Below are 17,564 nucleotides of genomic sequence, written 5' to 3'. Positions count from 1 at the left end.
TTGTTGTGTTTTTTTTTTTTTGTATTGGAGTTCAGTCTTTGTTTGCATAAAAGGACAACAACTAGAAAAAAAATTACAATGTCAAGCCACAGTAAGGAAAGCATTACCTTGCTATTGCAGAAGTACTTGACATTTCTGCTTTGTCCATATTGGCTGCCTTCTTTATAAAAAACACAGCAGTGTTTCTACTTAAATGAAGTACAAAAATAACATAAAACAAAAATAACCTTGACTTTGTAGTTCTAATGTAATTTAGATAATATCAGATACAAAACTTTTTCTATACTGTGCCATTATTAAATAGGACTGTTCATTTTTTATATTTACACTGTTGTCCCAAAATGACCAACTTTTACTTAAATTCCCCAGGTCCATCAGTTAAAACTTCACAAAAAACCTGAGTTTGGGTCTGATTTTAGGGACTCAGTCTAGAAAGCATTTTGTGGTTATTTGTAATCTCTTATTGACTTGTACAAATGATCCCTCAAAAGTCATCACATTTCCATGGACAGACAAAAAAAAAACACTGAATTTTTGAACTGCAATATGCCAATACAGCATGTGTGATGCCCTTCCCATAAGCAGCTGACATGACAAACTGAACTAGTAAATACCTCGTTTATTTTTTTTCAAGAATGCAATATCAGCTCATGATTTCCAGGTATAAACTTTACAATACCAACATCAATCTTAAAATATTATATAATAAAATTTACATCGATATGTAAAAAGCGGCAAGTTAATATTTTTAAAAGTCATTGTCTTAGTGGTAAGTACATTGGGCTTGGGGTGGGGGGAATCACTCTGAATGAAACGTACAAAATCACGTTTAAAAACGCTTTGAGTCTTCCAACAGTGCAACTAAACATAAGCGTTCTTGTCAAAGTGCTTGGGTGGGCTTTTGTCAGGGACGCTGTTGTGGACCTTGGTACGAGAAGACATCACAGATGTGGCTCCATTATAGGCATACCCCCTCCTGAAGAGAAAAAAACAACCATTTACAGCTCTTCCCACAGACAGGTGGCATCTCTGCATCCAGGCATTCTAGTAATAAAGCTAGAGGAAATGTATGGGAATGTACCTACAAATTTCAGGGGAGGTGGCACGTTCCTACTCAGTGTGGTCCCATTCTAGTTAAACATTGCCGCTCCAGCTATCTCTTTGCATCTGTCTTTACACTTTCCTGTAACATATATCCCTCCTCCACAGCTAAGTAAATTGCGGCCTAATGATGAAATAATTTAAATTGTGGCAGACCCTAGGTGAACAGTTACTCTCTACAGATGTTCCTCTTTGTTATCACCCCTGTTCAGCTGCTGGAGGTCCCACTGCCACCACTGCTAGCTTTTGATCTGATGATTTGAGATCAAAGAAACTTGTCTATTCATGCCTGTAAAGCCACCTGACCACTTTTCCTACATCAGTGAATGCACTGTTTTGCAGCTGTAGTAAATTTATGAAATATATATATATCTCACAAGTATTTGTTCTGAGGAAATAGCCAATTTCCTTTAATGGTGGACAAAGCCTTATCCTTACATCCCCTTACTTTCTTTTATCCACACAATCTTTTCCAGAATCTCATTACAAAGTGTTTTGAAACAGTAATCAAACTGCATACTTATAGCAGGTAAAAATGCAGAGGTATTGATTTCTTTCAGTGAGTAAAACTTGTGTTTTACCTTGCAGAATTACTGTTTTCAGCTATTGAGAAGCAGAATATAATGCCACCAATTATGCAGAGTGATGCTCCAGCCCATCCAATGAACAAAGCTGCTCCTAATTCATACCTACAAGAAGTCAATAAATGTATTTAACAAAAGAGAGCATGGATTTAAGAAGGTTATTTACAGAATAAAATAACTAAATATCATATTTTTCTTGAATAACTGTCCATTGACACATAAATTATTCACCAAAAAATCAGCAGCTCTGCCATTCACCAACGTTCTTTTCATTATTTCCCTCTGACTCGGGAGGCAAACTCTGTCCCTGCAGTACAGCTGGGCAATGCTTCTCTCCCTGCTCAGCTGGGGTTGGGATTAGGGTTAGGGGAAGGCCTGGTCTTTGTGCATCTCCTCCTGGATTGCTTTGCTGTGGGGTTATGTCATTCTGTGGCCTGTTTACAGCACCAGCTCCTCCATTTCAGTTTTGTTCTTGTTGGCTCCCAAACCAAACTGGACTGGGGCTTTTGCTGGGCCAGAGACTACAAATTCTGCCTACAACTCTCCTTAACTTTCCCTTCTGGCTCTCAGGATCTGTCTGCCTCCATCCCTCATCATCCACACACCAGCCTGCTTAAAACATGAGGGTTTGTACATATGCATGTTGTTCCATATGCATTATATGCATATGGAATATACATGCAATGTGCACGTATGCAACATATGCATATACATACACAGGTGTGTCTGGTATAAGCACTTACACACACAGGTGCATGTTCCAGCATCTTTCTCCTTCTCTAGTCCCTGTGGCTGGGTTCTATCTGGAAGAAACTGCTCCCCAGCACCTCCATGGGCAGAGCTCCCAGTCAGCAGCAATGGTCCCCTCTGCTGTCTCAGCCAGCCACAAACAGCCAGGAACTGCTCTGTTTGTCTCTGAGAGGAGACAGTGCTGTTTTAGGAGCATTATCCCACTAAGTCCATGTTTCTAAAGCAACAGTAGTAAATGAAAGAAGGGCAATGGGAAGAGATTCTTTTCTTTCCCCTCAGTGCTGATGCTTCAAGACAAGCAGCAAACCATGGATGCTCCTTGTCTGCTCCATTCCCCAGCTCTGCCTGAGTACCACTCTTAAAGCATGTTAAGGATGACCTGCATTAGGCTGCAGCCCAACAGTCTCCAGAGTCTCCTATTCCTCACCTGTAGAAAACACTTGTGTGTCTCTTGCTCTTTCTCTGTTGCAGTTTCCCCTTAAGGAGACATTTATCTTCTCCAGACTTCTGGGATCCTGCATGGAAACACAGGCCCCTGTCTCCCATCCAGCCACAATTACCAACCAGGAGTCTGTGCTGTTCAAGCAGATGTTACTAAATTGATTTATTGTAAACTGTGGTGAGGCAGCCAAATAAAGGCCCCTGTTTGACAGCCTGCCTGTGCAACTGCCACACTGTGTAGTTGCACATCTCAGCTAGTTGTGAACATTTCCATGTGCACAGGCCCTAATTCCACATTATCAAAATATCTAACTGAAAATACCTGTCAACTGTTCTGAAAAACTTGTATCTTTACAAAAGAGCGCTGGAGAAACCCTCAAAAAGAATCCAGTGAGGTGCTAGAAGACTCCAGACCATAAATCATCACTGGACCAGGAGGCACATGCAAGATCTGTGAAGAGCACATGAGGATCAGGTGCACGGACAGTGAGGGGATAAAGACCCAGGGATTTCTTTGTTCAGGCTCCCTCTCTGGAGACACCAAGCTCAAGCTGAAATAAACTGACTCTCCCTCAGAACCGTTCCTCAACACCAGCATGGAGCTTACAGACCCAACCCCCAATTTAGACTGCTGGGAACCATAGCTCCTTCCACCCTGGAAAACTCTCCCATTTCACTTCAAAATCTGTCAAACCTGTAAAGTTTTAATTCTACTTATGCTCACATTTCCAACCACCTTGCTATGGTTTTCACATGACTCGAGGAGATTTTGTGTCTCTATAAGGATGGGGGGTTCTCTGATTAGAAACAGAGATCTACATCAGGGCTTATCAACTAAGATCCCATTATATTCAGCATGCAAGAAATACAAAGTGCACTTCTAAAACACTTTTAAAGCACCTCTTTCATTGACTGTAAAAGCAGATCAGAGGGACTAGCTCAGATTTGAGGTAAGCTGCCTCATGGGGATCCCTCCATCCCTACAGGACTGCCAGAGCACACCTAAGGTACAAGGACCAGGATTAGGCTCTCCCCACAGAAGTCAGTGCAGATCACCACACCGCTGGAGAACAGAGCTGGACCAAGATCCAGGATGGCTGTTGCAGTAAAACTTATTTGCCAAGACCATTTGCCTAGAAAGTGGGAAACAAAAGTTTCCATATTTTTATCTAACAACATAAAATCATGGACCAGAGGCTGAGGGATTTAAGGAGTCCAAGCACTATCTTCTCTTCCTCTTTGATTGTACAGAAAAGAAGTCATGACTATATTTGATAGAATTGAGTAGAAAAGGGATACCTGAGTGTTACCTACTAGCTGGGACAGAAGACATGGTGTTCAGCCTTTGTAGTTGGGATTGCTTGACCTTTTGAAGCAACACTTGTCACTATACCATGATTAAACAGATTAAACTGTATGGCCCTGCTTGGAGGACTGCCACTCCACCAGGTTAATGAGTTGCAGAGCTGTCCTGATAGGTCTTTCTTCCACATCTTTAGAGAAAACAACCTTTCTGATTTATACTGGTACTTAGGAGGAAAACTCAAGCTTTTCAATTGCATGTCAATGCCTATGTGGGAAGTTAGTCGAATAATTTCAATTGAAAACAGCAAAGAAGGCTGGAGGGAAATCCTGATGGCTAACACAAGGTGCTGAACATTTTGTGTCATTTGTTTCCCACTTACAGTATCTCAAGCCTGTCTTTGACACTGCCAGAGAGAAATGTGCAGTAAAAGGCAAAAGGCTGAAACCTTTTCTCAGTGAAGAGACAATTCCAAATTCCCACAATATACCAGTAAACATTTTAAATGTGCCTGCAATGCATTACAAAGTAAGGGTTCAGAGATGGCAACAAAATGGAAATTTTACTTTAGTTGAGAGAGGAAGGAACTGAATGCCACCATTAGCTCAGTCTGATGCAAGGCCACTGCATGAGCTACATGCATTGTGGACAACTCAAATTAAAATTTTAGGATTTCCTCTCTGCCTTTATCTTTGCAATCATGATTATGTCTGCCCACAGTTGAGCTATGCTGGTTGTCCACAAAAAAAGGTAATTTCTGGAGAAGATGTTTTACTACCATTATTTCAGTATTTAAACTGGATTTCTCATTCCTTCACAGTAAAATTCCACCATGAGGTCTTCCTGCTCTTTCACAGCAGACAAGGGTAGGAATGCAGTGTAGGAAAAGGACTTCTGGCAGCAATCATGGTATTTTTCACCAAGAACAGTAAGGCTGATAAATAATTAACTTCTGTCTATATAGCCAGGCTCCATTTTCTTCAAAGAACCTCACATCCTCCTTTCTTTTGGTGGCCTTTCAAGCCTGTCTTCACCATATCAAATAAGCAGAAACTATAGGGGAATTGTGGAGAAAACTAATACAAGACTGTATGGAGAAAACTAATACTGTTTCATGGTAGGAAAAGCAGTGTCAACCCTACTGCAAATGTAAATCCCTTTAGTGTTATTTATTCAGACTATTTTCTTTCTGTCAAAGTGAAACATAAAGGCTCAGGGTTCCTTACTGATCCTTTACTTGGGTCTCAGGGAAATGTACACCCAATGTTTGGCATATTCTGGAATCACTGCCAAGAAAACTTTAAAATCCTTGCCTTTAAAAAAAGAGTTTACATCATGTATGAAGGCAAAACAGGAAAATCTGTGATGCTATAATTTACAGCCAACATTTTCAGACTTGGTAGTTAAGATTGCCAATCCAAAATCCAAGCGCTGGTTTTTGGATTGCTGCTTTTGCAGGTCCTGAGAATTTGCCCAGCTTTAAAGGAAGTCTTCAGGGATGCTCATTATCTCTGGTGTGGATCCCAAAATTTATAAATACTCACTCTCTTAAATTTAATTACAGGTATAGGCAAAGTATTTATGTTAATGCTTAAAAGATCACGGGTTTTGATAAGGTTTGTGATCCAAATTTCAGTCACCTGGATTTGAAAATCTGCCAGCAAAATTCCACCAAGCCTGCAGAAACCTCTCCTCAAGAGGAATTAGGATTGCATGGTGCCCGACACCTTTATCAAGGCTACCTTCTATCAAAGGCTCAAGGCAATACTTTTCTCCCTTCCCTAACAAATGATGCACCTACTGAGCCCCTGTGTCTTGTGCAATCCTTTTGCTGCACCTCTGGCATCCAGCCAGGCTCCATTCCCAATTAACCCCAGCTGCCCTGCCAGCCCGTGGTAGAGCTGGGCCCACGGATTGCAGAGCCATCACTGTGCAGCAAAGTGTTCATTGAATTTCAGCACCTGGCTGCTCCAGTTAGAAATTGTGGTTAAATAACTGCAGCCCACTCTCCTCTGCCCAAGGGGAGAAGCAGCTGCTCTCTGTCTAAACAGGCTCTGATGTGCAGTAGGAAACCTAAGGTCTACTTGTTTGAAAGATTTATGGGTATAGGAAAATACTTACTTTTGTGCAACAAAAGAAGGGTCAAAGAACTCAGACGTAATCCTGTTTGCATACAGGGAACAACTAGTCATAGAGCACAACCCTGAAAAGCATAAGACAAACCATTCAGTGGAGCTGGCAGCAGAGCTTTGGGCCTTGCCCTGAAGTCAACGAAGTCATGGAGGATTGTGCACGGGTTTCTGCGGAAAAGAAGCGGCTCTGGTATGACTTCAAATATGCTAACTGATAAAAATAAAGTATATTTACCAGAGAGTATGAAAATCAGTCCAGCTAAACAAGCTATTTTTGCTTTAGTCTGATCAGAGCCTCCAACTTTTGTACATTTCATCCCAACCAGTCCAAAAACGGCACCGAAGAAGCCCAGGCAGACAGCGGAGATCATCAATCCTCTGCAGGCTTGGATGTAACCTGTGAGAGAAAGAGCAAGGCTAATATGAGAACTGGGACCATGACAAGTTTTGCTGTAGTTTCCCTCCCTCTGTGCAGCACCAGGCTCTCACTATTGCAAATGGAATCAGACTTTGGCTGGAACAGTATCACTTTACCACTGAGTGTGTTCCTCCAGGTGATGTGTGCCCTTCACAGGGCATCATCACCCATGCTCAGCTCATAAGAATCATACTGTGGCACTCTGGACTCCAAAACATTATCCCATGGCACAGGGATAAACCATGAGGTTTAGGAGAGCAACTGCATGTGGTCTGATCAGGTCACAAGTTGCAGAGCCACCCTGCGCACTCAAAGCAAGTCTTACATCAGTCCAGTTGTGCGTGTGTGTTGCAGGTACAATATGGCTGGCAGTGAGGCTAGCAGCAGTGACCCTGGCTGGGATCCTGGGTCTTCCTGAGCCTGCCTGGATGTGCCACTGATTTGATTTGGATCTGCCCAGAAGGCCCTCATTCTGCAAGGAAGTCAGCCACATACTCAGCTCCATGGACAGCAGTAGTCCCTTAGGATAAAGCAAATCACTGCCATATTTAAACCTGGACAAACAGCTTGGACCTGGCTTCAGCCACAAATAATTTGGCTGTGCTGCCCAAGACTGCTCCCAGAGGGACCTCCCTGGGCAGGACCCTTCAACGGGACAATGGGCTGCTTGGCCTCTTCTCCCTCCCGAGAATATTTTGTGATTGAAGGACTGTGATAATCTCATATCGCTGCTTACGGGGTGGAACGCTGCAATCTTACACAGCTGAATAACCATCACAAGATGTTTTTCTTCATAACCTGTTGTTACATCTCATTTAAAATGAAAATGAACTCCCACTATTAGGGCATTCATTCTTTTTGCTTTGATCTCCAGTGGGTGGAAATGTTGAGAGCTAAACCACATTGTCATTGCCTATTACACCAAATTTTATGTAATAATAAATAAACAAAAAAACCCCACCAAACCCTGCATAAAAGTTTTAATATGTAAGAAAACAATATACTAAAGCAGGAACTAGAGGACATCTGATGAAAACATAAGGCAGCAGATTCAAAACAAAAGGTATGCTTGTTCGTAAAATGAAGCTGTAGAATTCCTTTCTACAGGATGTGTGGACACTAAGCGTTTACTGAGACTCAAAAACAGACTGGACACGTTCCTGATGGAGAATCTGTGTCTGGCTAGCAGGGCTCTGAGATGCACGTGGCTACCACAGACACCCGGCCACCTTCTCCTATCCTTAGTGCCACCTCCTTTCGCCACTGCCGAAGGTATATCAGCTCTAGGATGACCACCCCGTGCTTGAGCAATATTTTAAATCCCTCACTGATTCACAGCTTTGAGCAACAAAGCAATCTGTAGCACATAACAGCCCATTTTAGCAGGCCTGCTGAACCTGGGAGCTGTGCTGCCCATCTGTGAACACGACCTACTAGCATTCATCAACCTCTGCTGGCACACAGATAGACCTCTTTCATTTGCAGCAGGCTTCTGTAGCCCACCTGCTCAAGAAAGACACAGTCAGTGACATAAGTATGACTGTGATATGGCTCACATGTCGGAAGGTGAGAGAGAAAGTGATTTGTGCAAGACTCAGGTTTGAAGACAGCAGCCTTGCTTTGTTAAATTTTGCTATAGGCATGGAAAACTTGGCTTATGCTGCTTTAGGTGGTGTGTAATGTATTTCTTGTAGCAGACAGGTAAAGCATGAGATGAAGACTGGAAAGGAAGCTATTATTTCTGACAGGTCCAATTTATTGACAGTGTTAGTTAGCTAATTGACACATTAAAGTGCTGAACCATGAACATGTTTACCCGGAGGTCCTCTAAACTTTTATTTATGTCTGAACCTCCTAGGAAAACCAGTAAATATTCACCCCAACTAAAATATCCAACATTTGCTAGTAACCACAGGGCTGAAATTCACTTTTTCCTGAAGGTCAATACACAGTTTTAAAATAGGTAGAGGGTAGTGAGACAGCAAGAAATAATTAACTCACTCACTCAGAAATCATTTTCAATTATAAACAGCATGAGCTGGAGGACTGCTCAGTTCTGCTGAATGAATAACCTTTCTCACTAAATAATTCACTGAATTGGGCAGGCCAGCTATAGTAGGGCTTGTTTCAGTTCACCAGAGCAATAAGCCAACTGGCACACATTTTTAAACCAAAATACAGGAGAAAAAAAAATCCCAACTTACACCAGTACTGTGGAAAAGCAGAAGGCTCTAGTAGTCCCACGGAGTGGACTGGAGCATTAGGAAGCATGAAAGGTTGAAATCAACCTTTTCACCAAATCAAACCTCCTGTTGCTTAGATCCGAGATTCAAACTCTGTATAACATTTGGCTGTAAGAGGAACTAAACCTCTTTTTTGCTTTCAAGAAAGCAAGATTACATTGGGCACCAAGACTTATAGGGCTTGTTCAGATTGAAGAAGAAAAGGATCTGGGGGGACCTTGCAGCAGCCTTCTGGAACCTAAGGACTTTTTACAAGAGTGTGTAGTGACAGGACAAGGGGAAATGCCTTTGAACTGAAAAAGGGCAGATTTACGTTAGATATTAGGAAGATATTAGATATTAGGAAGAATTTCTTTACTGTGAGGGTGGTGAGACACTGGAACAAATCCAGGGAAGCTGTGGATGCCCCCTCCCTGGAAGTGTTGAAGTTTGGATGCAGTTTTGAGCAACCTTTATTAGTAGGAGGTGTCCCTACCCCTGGTAGGCAGGTTGGAACTAGATGGTCTTTAATGTCCCTTCTAATTCAAAACATTCTGTGATTCTAAGATCATGAAAAGGAGTGTAAAAGGGAGCTGTCTATTTTTTCGCAGTCCTCCACTCAAGACTAAAACCTGGCCTTTTCCAAATGTTTATCGTCTGTATTTGCACCAGCTCCTGCAGGAAAATTGTCATGTACATACCAATCACCCAAATGAAGCTCCCAAGCAGCAAAAAGCCATGTGTTTTTAACAGACAAGCAGACAAACATGCATTGCTCATAAAGTCATGTTTAGCAGCATTCCAAGAGAAACCTATTTCAAGGTGGGTTTTTTTTTTTGTTTAGGGTTGTTTTTTTTTTGTTTCAAACAAATGTGTTTTGTCTTGCATTGAAATTAATCTTGTTAGAGCTTCATCTCTCTTGCCTCACTGCTCTCACACTTGCCTCATGCTTACAAAGACATAGAAGGCATTCACATACTCATATCATATGACACTATGGAAAAAAATATATATGCAAAGTTCTGGGGATTGCCACTTTCACAATAAATGCCTCTGGTGGCATTTTGCAGTCTACATCACGTGAAGTGTAAGAGGTTGCCTTACAGATACAGCACAGATTCCTTCCAAAAGTACACACCCATTGCTTTTGTATGGCTTTCTAAGCTCTAAAACCCTCTTTTAGCTCATAATTGAATTTTTGTTCAGCTCTGTTCTTGCAAAAGGTCATCAGATCCATTGTAGGAAACAGGGAAACTGATCCGTCCTCTTATGGGGAGGTGGTTTCATCAGTAAATTTCCACCTATGACCAGTGGCACAAAAAGTAAACCCAAAATGACTTTAAGCCCCACAGACAGGAAGAGCATTTTTGCTTGCATAAAGAATGTAGGGCTCAGCACTTAATGAGGGCTGGCCAAATTGGTTTCTTCTATAGGAATGCATAAAGGTGGAAGGGGACCACAAGCAATTTTCTCTGGAAGCCACTTGTGTGGAGTGATGGCCTGAAAGCCATGATGGTCTGCTGTGCCATCCCACAGCAAGCTGGGCAGGACAGTCCAAGCCCACTCCATGACAGAAACCAAAACAAGGGTGAAGAGGAACCATATCCTGAGCACCCCTGACCTGAGCCATGACACTGCTCCTGAAGAAGGAAGGACTTCTCCTGCACTCCACAGGAGAACTCCAGCAACTGGCACAGAATCATAGAGTCATCGAGGTTTGGGTAGGAGGGACCTCAGAGGTCATCTGGTTCCTACCCCCTGCCAAGGGCAGGGACACCTCACATAGACCTCAAAGCATGGTCACACCCATTTCTTTCCCCCTCATTTTGCCTCTGATCCCCTGGAAGACCTGAGCAGTCTCTAAAGATAAGAAGTCCAGCTTACTTAGAGGTTTCCAATTTGACCATAAAAAATATTTCTGTAGAAGAGGAACTGCTCTGAGAGGCAGATCCTCTCCATCTGTGTAATGAAAGAGTGGAGCCAAGCTACATTTCCTTAGGACAGCAGAAATATTTTTAGGAATTTTCCCGTCACGCTCTACCATTTTGAGGAGAGCAACATATTGTCACTACACATATCTTTACAGGGTTATTGTTTCTGCTCACAAACACTTCCCTGAGAACAGAAACCAGATCTGCCCTGTTTGTGTATTCTGAGTCCCCCACCTGAGGATGGAGTCAGGAAGTTCCCACATTCCCAGTCACAGGGAATGGTATCTGCCTTGGACATGTAAGTCTGGGCAAAGGGGAAGAGGAGGGAAGGAAGGAGCTAGACAAGGGCTGAGGCAGACTTGTCTACTTGTTGAGACACAAATTCTTTAAGCCACGAGTGACAAACCGCAGCCCTGAAGTGCACTCCCCCACGGGGGAAGGGTTGGGGTGAAGAGGGGACATACACACCCACAGTCAGCTGCTGACAGGTTCCCTGCAGAGCCTGAAACCACAAGGAAGGGAGTCTGGGCTAGGCTACCTACTGAAAGCACCCCTGACTGCAGTGGCTGCCCCTCTGACACCCCCCAGCTTGCCTGGTCTGTGCTGGGGGGGTACATCACTCTCCTTCCAGCCTGCCTTTCATTCACATTGTGCCTGGGTACCAGCATCTGCCCCCACATCATTTAAAGATGCTGTTGAGAAACACTGATGCCAAGAACTTTCTACTACTGAAAAATAACCTGGCCAGAAGGGTTGGGACAGGGCCCTTCCAGATGTGCATTTCAGACTCACTTCTGTCTGAAATGAGCTGATGGCTCCTTCACTGTGCACAAGGCACCTCAAAAACTCATTCTTTGGCCAAGTGGAACGTGCTTCCCAGCACTCAAGGTTTCAATGCACAAGTGTTTGGGGGAAAGGAGAGAAAGGATCTTACTGTCAAGTGTTGTATTCTTTTTGAACATTTAAATGTTCCAAATTCTTCATACTTTGTAACTATGCTTTTCTTACTTTAAAATCAGACTCACCCAGACCTAAAAGAACAGCTGAACAATAGGTTCAAGGGATCCAAAAGGTTTTGCACCAATGATCACTCCATGCCTGCCTGCACAGAGACCCCTGCTCCTTGCCCAGACCTGGAAATTACACTCTCAGCTGCTACACTTGGCCACAGAGTGATTGATGTCAATGGAGGCCAGCCAGCTCTCCTATCCCTTCGGAGGAACTGGCAAATTCCTCTGCTTGCTGCCACAAGGCTGGGTCAAAATAAAGTCTGGGAACAGCACTTCTGCCCCCGAGGGAAGCATCCTGCAGTAGTGGTGCTTAAGGGCTGCCTGTGTTACCTCGTTTGGGTATCTTGGCCTCTTTCAGCCTTTTCTACAATACTGAGGTTAAAGGTTTTCTGATATTGGTATTAACGTCATGTTCATATTAATCCCTGTTACAATTAGTATTAATCTCTGTTGGTGATTAGATTAACAGACCTTCCTTTCCTCTTAAACAGAGCTTTTACACCAAAATACCTTCTCAGACTCCAGTGAAAAAGGGAATGTCTTGCCAGACTGTGAACAGTAGGCAGGATCTTTTGTGAGTATCAAAGCCACTGGCACACTGCATATTGTATTCATTGATAACTATAAAAACTTAGAAAAGGTGCCATAATCTTAGAAGCCTTTCCTCCCTTTCTTTACAGCCACTTCTGAAGCTATGAACCAATATCATACACACTTATCCTGTTTCTAGCAGTCACAATCGGTGTGGATTTATCAACTAAAAGTTTAGTTGTAAAGATTTCCTGCAGTGAACCAGTTTCCCAGTACAGATTCCCTAAAGGGCAAAAATGTTTCCCCTTAACGAGGGAAGAAACGCAGCACCAACTCAATCTTTGGTTTCAAGCCCTATAGCAAAACTCTTGGTTTTGCTGCAAAATAACACTGCCCTAAAGCTGAGCAAAGCTATGCATCCCTTCTGCATACCTTTGCATCCCTGAGTGCCCCGAGCTTTCACACTGTCATTTATCAATGAAGTAATTACATCTGAGTTAATAACCACTTAGCAAAACCAGCAAAGGAACATTAATTAAAACAAAACGACGCCAAGGCTTGTTCTTCTCCACCGACCGTTGCATGGCTGGCAAAACCATAAAAAAGAGGAATGTCACGACAGTCGGAAAATAAATCGGCAAGAAAAATCTGCCTGCATTCTTCTTGTGTCAAATCCACACACACACTCTTCTGATGGGGAAAAAAATGGCAGGTAGTGACAGTACAAGAGACCAAACCGGACACTTGGGCACCAAATATAATCTCAACTAATGGGTTTTTGGGAGAGGAAAAAAAACCACTTCCACAGGTGTGTAGAAGCAGCACGCTGCCACCTGCCTGGGGACACGGGGGCACCTGCCCATGGAACCGCGGGAGAGCCGCCTTCGTCCGGGTCCCCGCCGCCCCCGGCCCCGCTCGGAGCGCCCCGAGCCCCCCTGCCCGCCCGCCCCGCCGAGCCCGGCCCGGGAGCGGCCCCGGGAGCTCCCGCCGAGCCGCACAGGGGACACCGGGGAGGTGTCATCGGGGTGGGGGTCAGCGGGAGCCTGACCGTCCAGCGCCAGCATGGATGGGAAGTCCTTGCAGTTGGAGACGCCGGTGGAGTCGGTCACGCAGGTCTTCCAGAGGTTGGCCCAAAAGGTGGCGGTGGTGATGACCGTGCCATCGATGGTGGACACCTTCCAGTAATCGGTGGGCAGCGTGGAGGACACCAGCACCCATCCCGAGATGGTCAGCAGGAACGCGATGATCTCCGCCGACGTGCTCGCCATGGGCCCGGCAGCAGGCGGCGGGCGGCGCGGAGCCGCGGCGGATCCCGGCGGAGCCCGGGGCGGCGGATCCCGGCGGGAGCGGGCGGAGCGGAGCCGAGCCGAGAGGAGCCGAGCCGAGCGCGGCGGGGCGGGGGCGGCGGCCGCGGCCGCGCAGCCCAATCAGCACCGGCAGCTCCCGGCATCGCCCCGGACCGGCCCCGCCCCGCCCGGCCCCGGCATCGCCCCGGGGTCCGCAGAACGGAGCCCAGCACGGCCCGGCCGGGTGCTCCCCGGGCTGGCGGAATGAACCAGACCCGAAAGCAAACGGCGGCGCGACCTGTAATTTGGGGTTAGATTCCCCTTCCTCCGCGGGTGCTCGTGCGGGGGTCGGGAGGGGATGGCAGCAGCGGGATTGGCCCGTCCTTAGCATCTCCTTCCCAGCTGCAGGTTTGCGTCTCTTTCCCTGTGACCCCGCGCCCATCCTCCCCACAAACAGCCTCGCCAGGAGAGTGGCTTCGAAGAATACTTGCAGAATACAGGTGTGCCGACCGTGAGCGCTCCAAGTTCCTACAAGGGCATAAGCTTTTGAAAGGCAAAATAGGGTTTTTATAATCCTCTGAATTTCAGCTGGTCCCTGATATTATCCAGCCACAGGTGATACAGCGTTTGATACCTGTTTTTTTAATGTGAGGTGATGAACTTGGGATTGTCTACCTCCGTTTTCATGCAGTGGCATTCGAGCCTGCAGCTCACAGGTGGAGCATTATCCACAGTGGTTTCTCCTCGTTTGAAGCTGTTTACTTTCCACATCAGTAGTATATTTGCCATTGATGTGGAAAGTACACTGCCGGTCTTTACTTTCCTCCTATTTATGTCAAAACTATTGTTAACATTTTCTAAACCTTTTTGCCAGATGGGCAATCACTGGAGGATAAGAAGCCATATTTGCATCATTATTCTTCTGATGAATGCTTTTTGGTTTTGCCTTGTGGACACAAACCCGGATGTAATCACCTTACAGACATATATTACAAAAAAAAAAAAGGAAAAGAAAAAGAGAAAAACCTCAGAGTTGGGTGTACATTTGGATGTGTATCAGTGCTCAGTGGGAACAGGGTGTTTGTTGATCTGTTAATGCTCCAGCAGGATAAAAGGGGGTCCACAGACGCATTTACTGACGCAGTGGCTCTCTGCCTGCTCTCTGCCTCCTTGGTACCCTCTGACTTTCAGGTGACGCACTTCCCTGCATTGGCAGGGAAGAGGGAGTGGGAAAAGCAGGCAGGAGGCTTGTTTGCACAGCAGCATTGGGCATGGGGCATGCTACAGCTCCTTGCAACCTCTGTGCCAAGATGCCTTCCTCTCTCCCCAGGAGGAAAAAGAAACAGGGTCCTGAAGAAGGTGAGCCAGCCTCCTGTGTGGTGTCAGGCCGTAGCCAGAGCTCACTTTGGAACACTGGGATGACTATAGATCCAAGTCCCATCTCCATGATATTATGATCTAGTTATTGTAGGCCATGGCAGCAGAAGGGAAAAAGGAAAGAAAGATTTTTTCAATATTTCCCCCCATCATAGTTCTTTGAGATCTTGCAGACTCCAATTATGTTGGAAGTGGTAAAGTAAATTAATCCAAGTGATTTACTCCAAGTCTGAGGTAGGAGACGTGAGTCCAAACTTGGGTCATCATGTTTCTTGACATGGGAAGCTCACCTATTGTTTTGTTGATATCATTGCTTTGCTTGGTGAATTGAGGGAGTAGCATTTGGGCAAATTTTGGCCAGGACCCATCAGAACTTTTGGGTGTGCTGTCATGCAATAACCACAAGGCTGGAGTGAGTGTTGAAGGACAGGACAGGAATGCAGCCAGGACACCTCTAGGCCTGAATCTGAGCTCCTGAGTCTGGGAAGGAGAGGAAGAGGCTCTTCCTGAAGAGCATAGGCACCACTCCCCAGAGGGCCAGCAGAAGTGGCAGGCTGGTGAGTGACCCTGCTGAGGATGGGCAGTCCTGCTGAAGCTGCCGTGGCCTCTGGCTGTGATGTCCAACACCCATTTGTGCTGTCCCAGACCATGCTACTGTCAACAGAGCCAGACTTGGCTGCCACATACAGTGTGGATCCATGTCTCTCTGAGGGACACCTGTCTGCTGCCAGGCACTTCAGGTGAGTCCATGCAGGTGGCTTAGGACAAATGAAATTATTTCAGCCTCAAACCCACTCTCTGCCTGCCCATAAGGACCCTCCAAGCAGGGCTAATTTATACGTTCATTCCCTTGTAAGCCCTGTTTTATCCAGAATGTTGTAAAGTGGCCTGAGTGTACATGGGAACCAGACTTGTTTTGGCTTCAGGGAAAGGCTCCTCCTTTCATCTCCTGACACTGTTCTGAGGATGTTTTATGTTACTAGTCCAGTTGTTACCATCTTTCTCACCTAAATTCAGAGCAAGATGTTGCACTTCTGATCTCAACTTTGGTGATGTAAACCCAAAATGACATAGTGCACAGCTGAGCGTTCCCCCCAGGCTGAATAATCAGGAAAGTTACAAGAAGATAATCTTCCATGGTGACAGTTTCTTCATGCTGGCTGGAATCTGTAAGGATAAGACATTGGAAAACATTCATCTGGGAGGCTGTGTTTCTGTTGTATTTTTTTTCAGCTTCTTTCTCTTGTGCAACTGCAAGTCCCTTTACTGTCAGCTTAACTCATGCATCTTCCAGTTTTCCAGGATACTGTGGCCTGTTGAAGTGGTAGGCTCTTTAACATCCATAGGAAGACATTGCTATATCTCTCTTCAACCTCTGCCTTCCTGCCACCAGAGCTCTGGCATTGGATTTGCTTACTTGGCTTTCTTAGCTATTTATACTTTATGTGGTAGAGCAAAAGACTCGGCCTTTGTTTTGTCTTTTTGTTGGATTTCTTTTTTGTTTTCGTTTTTTTTTTTTTTTTTTTTTTGTGCCTGTGCTTCGGGACAAGTTATGACTTGGGAAGTTTTTGAAAGTTCCTCAGGCTGCTGTGGGACTGATCTCTGTTTTCTTCTGTTCATAAGTTGATCATGTCAATACAACAGCACAGTTTTGTGCTGGGTCATTTGACTGAGTATGGGGTTTATTCCCTTGGACTGGGGACTGGATTTATTCCCTTGGACTTATGAAAGGTGCTCATGTCTTTTTTAAAGAAAAACAACCCTTGTGGTTTATTTTTTGTGGCAAGTTTCATTGACACCTGGGCATAAAAGTGGTATTTAGGGGAAAAATATTAGTATGTGTTTAGAATAGGCTATTTCATTTGGAAGGGGCCTGTGTTGATCATCTAGTCCAGCTGCCTGACACTTCAGAACTGACCCAAAGTTAAAGCGCGTTACTAAAGGTATGTCCAAATACCTCTTAAACACAGACAGGCTTGGGGCATCAGCCACCTGTCTAGGAAGCTTCTTCCAGGGTTTGACCATGCTCTCAGTAAAGAAATGCTTTGCCTAATGTCCAGTCTGAACCTTCCACGGCACAGCTTTGAACCATTCCCAAGCATCCTATTGCTGAATTCAAGAAAGAAGAGATCATCTTCAACTTCCCCTCCTCAGGAAGCTGCAAAGAGCAATGAGATCACCCCTCAGTCTCCTTTTCTCCAAATAAGACAAGCCCAGAGCACTCAGCCGCTCCTCACAGGACAAGATTTCCAGCCCTCTCACCAGCTGTTGTCCTCCTATTGATGCGTTCAAAGACCTCAACATCCCTCTTACATTGTGGTCCTAGCCCTGCACACAGCACTCAGGGTGAGGCTGCACCAGTGCTAAAGAGAAAAGGATGATTCCCTCTCTCGACAGGCTGGTGATGTTCTGTTTTATGCACCCCAGGAAGGGATTTGCCCTCCTCACTGCCAGGACACTTGACTGACTCACACTGAT

At 45.0% G+C, this 17,564-nt stretch overlaps 1 protein-coding gene across 1 annotated transcript; it reads right to left on the bottom strand.

The window, feature by feature from the left end:
• Positions 1 to 604: 604 nt before the first annotated feature.
• CLDN10 (claudin 10) lies at positions 605 to 13,779 on the bottom strand. Its single transcript, XM_059839235.1, has 5 exons — positions 13,472 to 13,779; positions 6,547 to 6,708; positions 6,301 to 6,382; positions 1,683 to 1,790; positions 605 to 976 (listed from the first exon to the last, which is right to left on the bottom strand). The coding sequence occupies exons 1-5, from the start codon at positions 13,689 to 13,691 to the stop codon at positions 862 to 864; spliced, it is 687 nt and encodes a 228-aa protein (XP_059695218.1). The 5' UTR covers positions 13,692 to 13,779; the 3' UTR covers positions 605 to 861.
• Between the last annotated feature and the right edge of the window lie 3,785 nt (positions 13,780 to 17,564).

Source organism: Haemorhous mexicanus, chromosome 2, assembly GCF_027477595.1.
Source record: "Haemorhous mexicanus isolate bHaeMex1 chromosome 2, bHaeMex1.pri, whole genome shotgun sequence".
NCBI classification, from domain to species: Eukaryota; Metazoa; Chordata; class Aves; order Passeriformes; family Fringillidae; genus Haemorhous; species Haemorhous mexicanus.
This window is presented reverse-complemented; position numbering and strand designations above follow the sequence as displayed.

Excerpts from the sequence above, each read along its gene's own strand:
- CLDN10 (XM_059839235.1), bottom strand. The coding sequence starts at position 13,691 with ATGGCGAGCACGTCGGCGGAGATCATCGCGTTCCTGCTGACCATCTCG. Across the intron at positions 1,791-6,300 it reads CCTTCTTTTGTTGCACAAAA|GTATGAATTAGGAGCAGCTT; the intron begins GTAAGTATTTTC and ends GACTTCTTGTAG. Across the intron at positions 977-1,682 it reads GAAAACAGTAATTCTGCAAG|GAGGGGGTATGCCTATAATG; the intron begins GTAAAACACAAG and ends TTTTCTCTTCAG.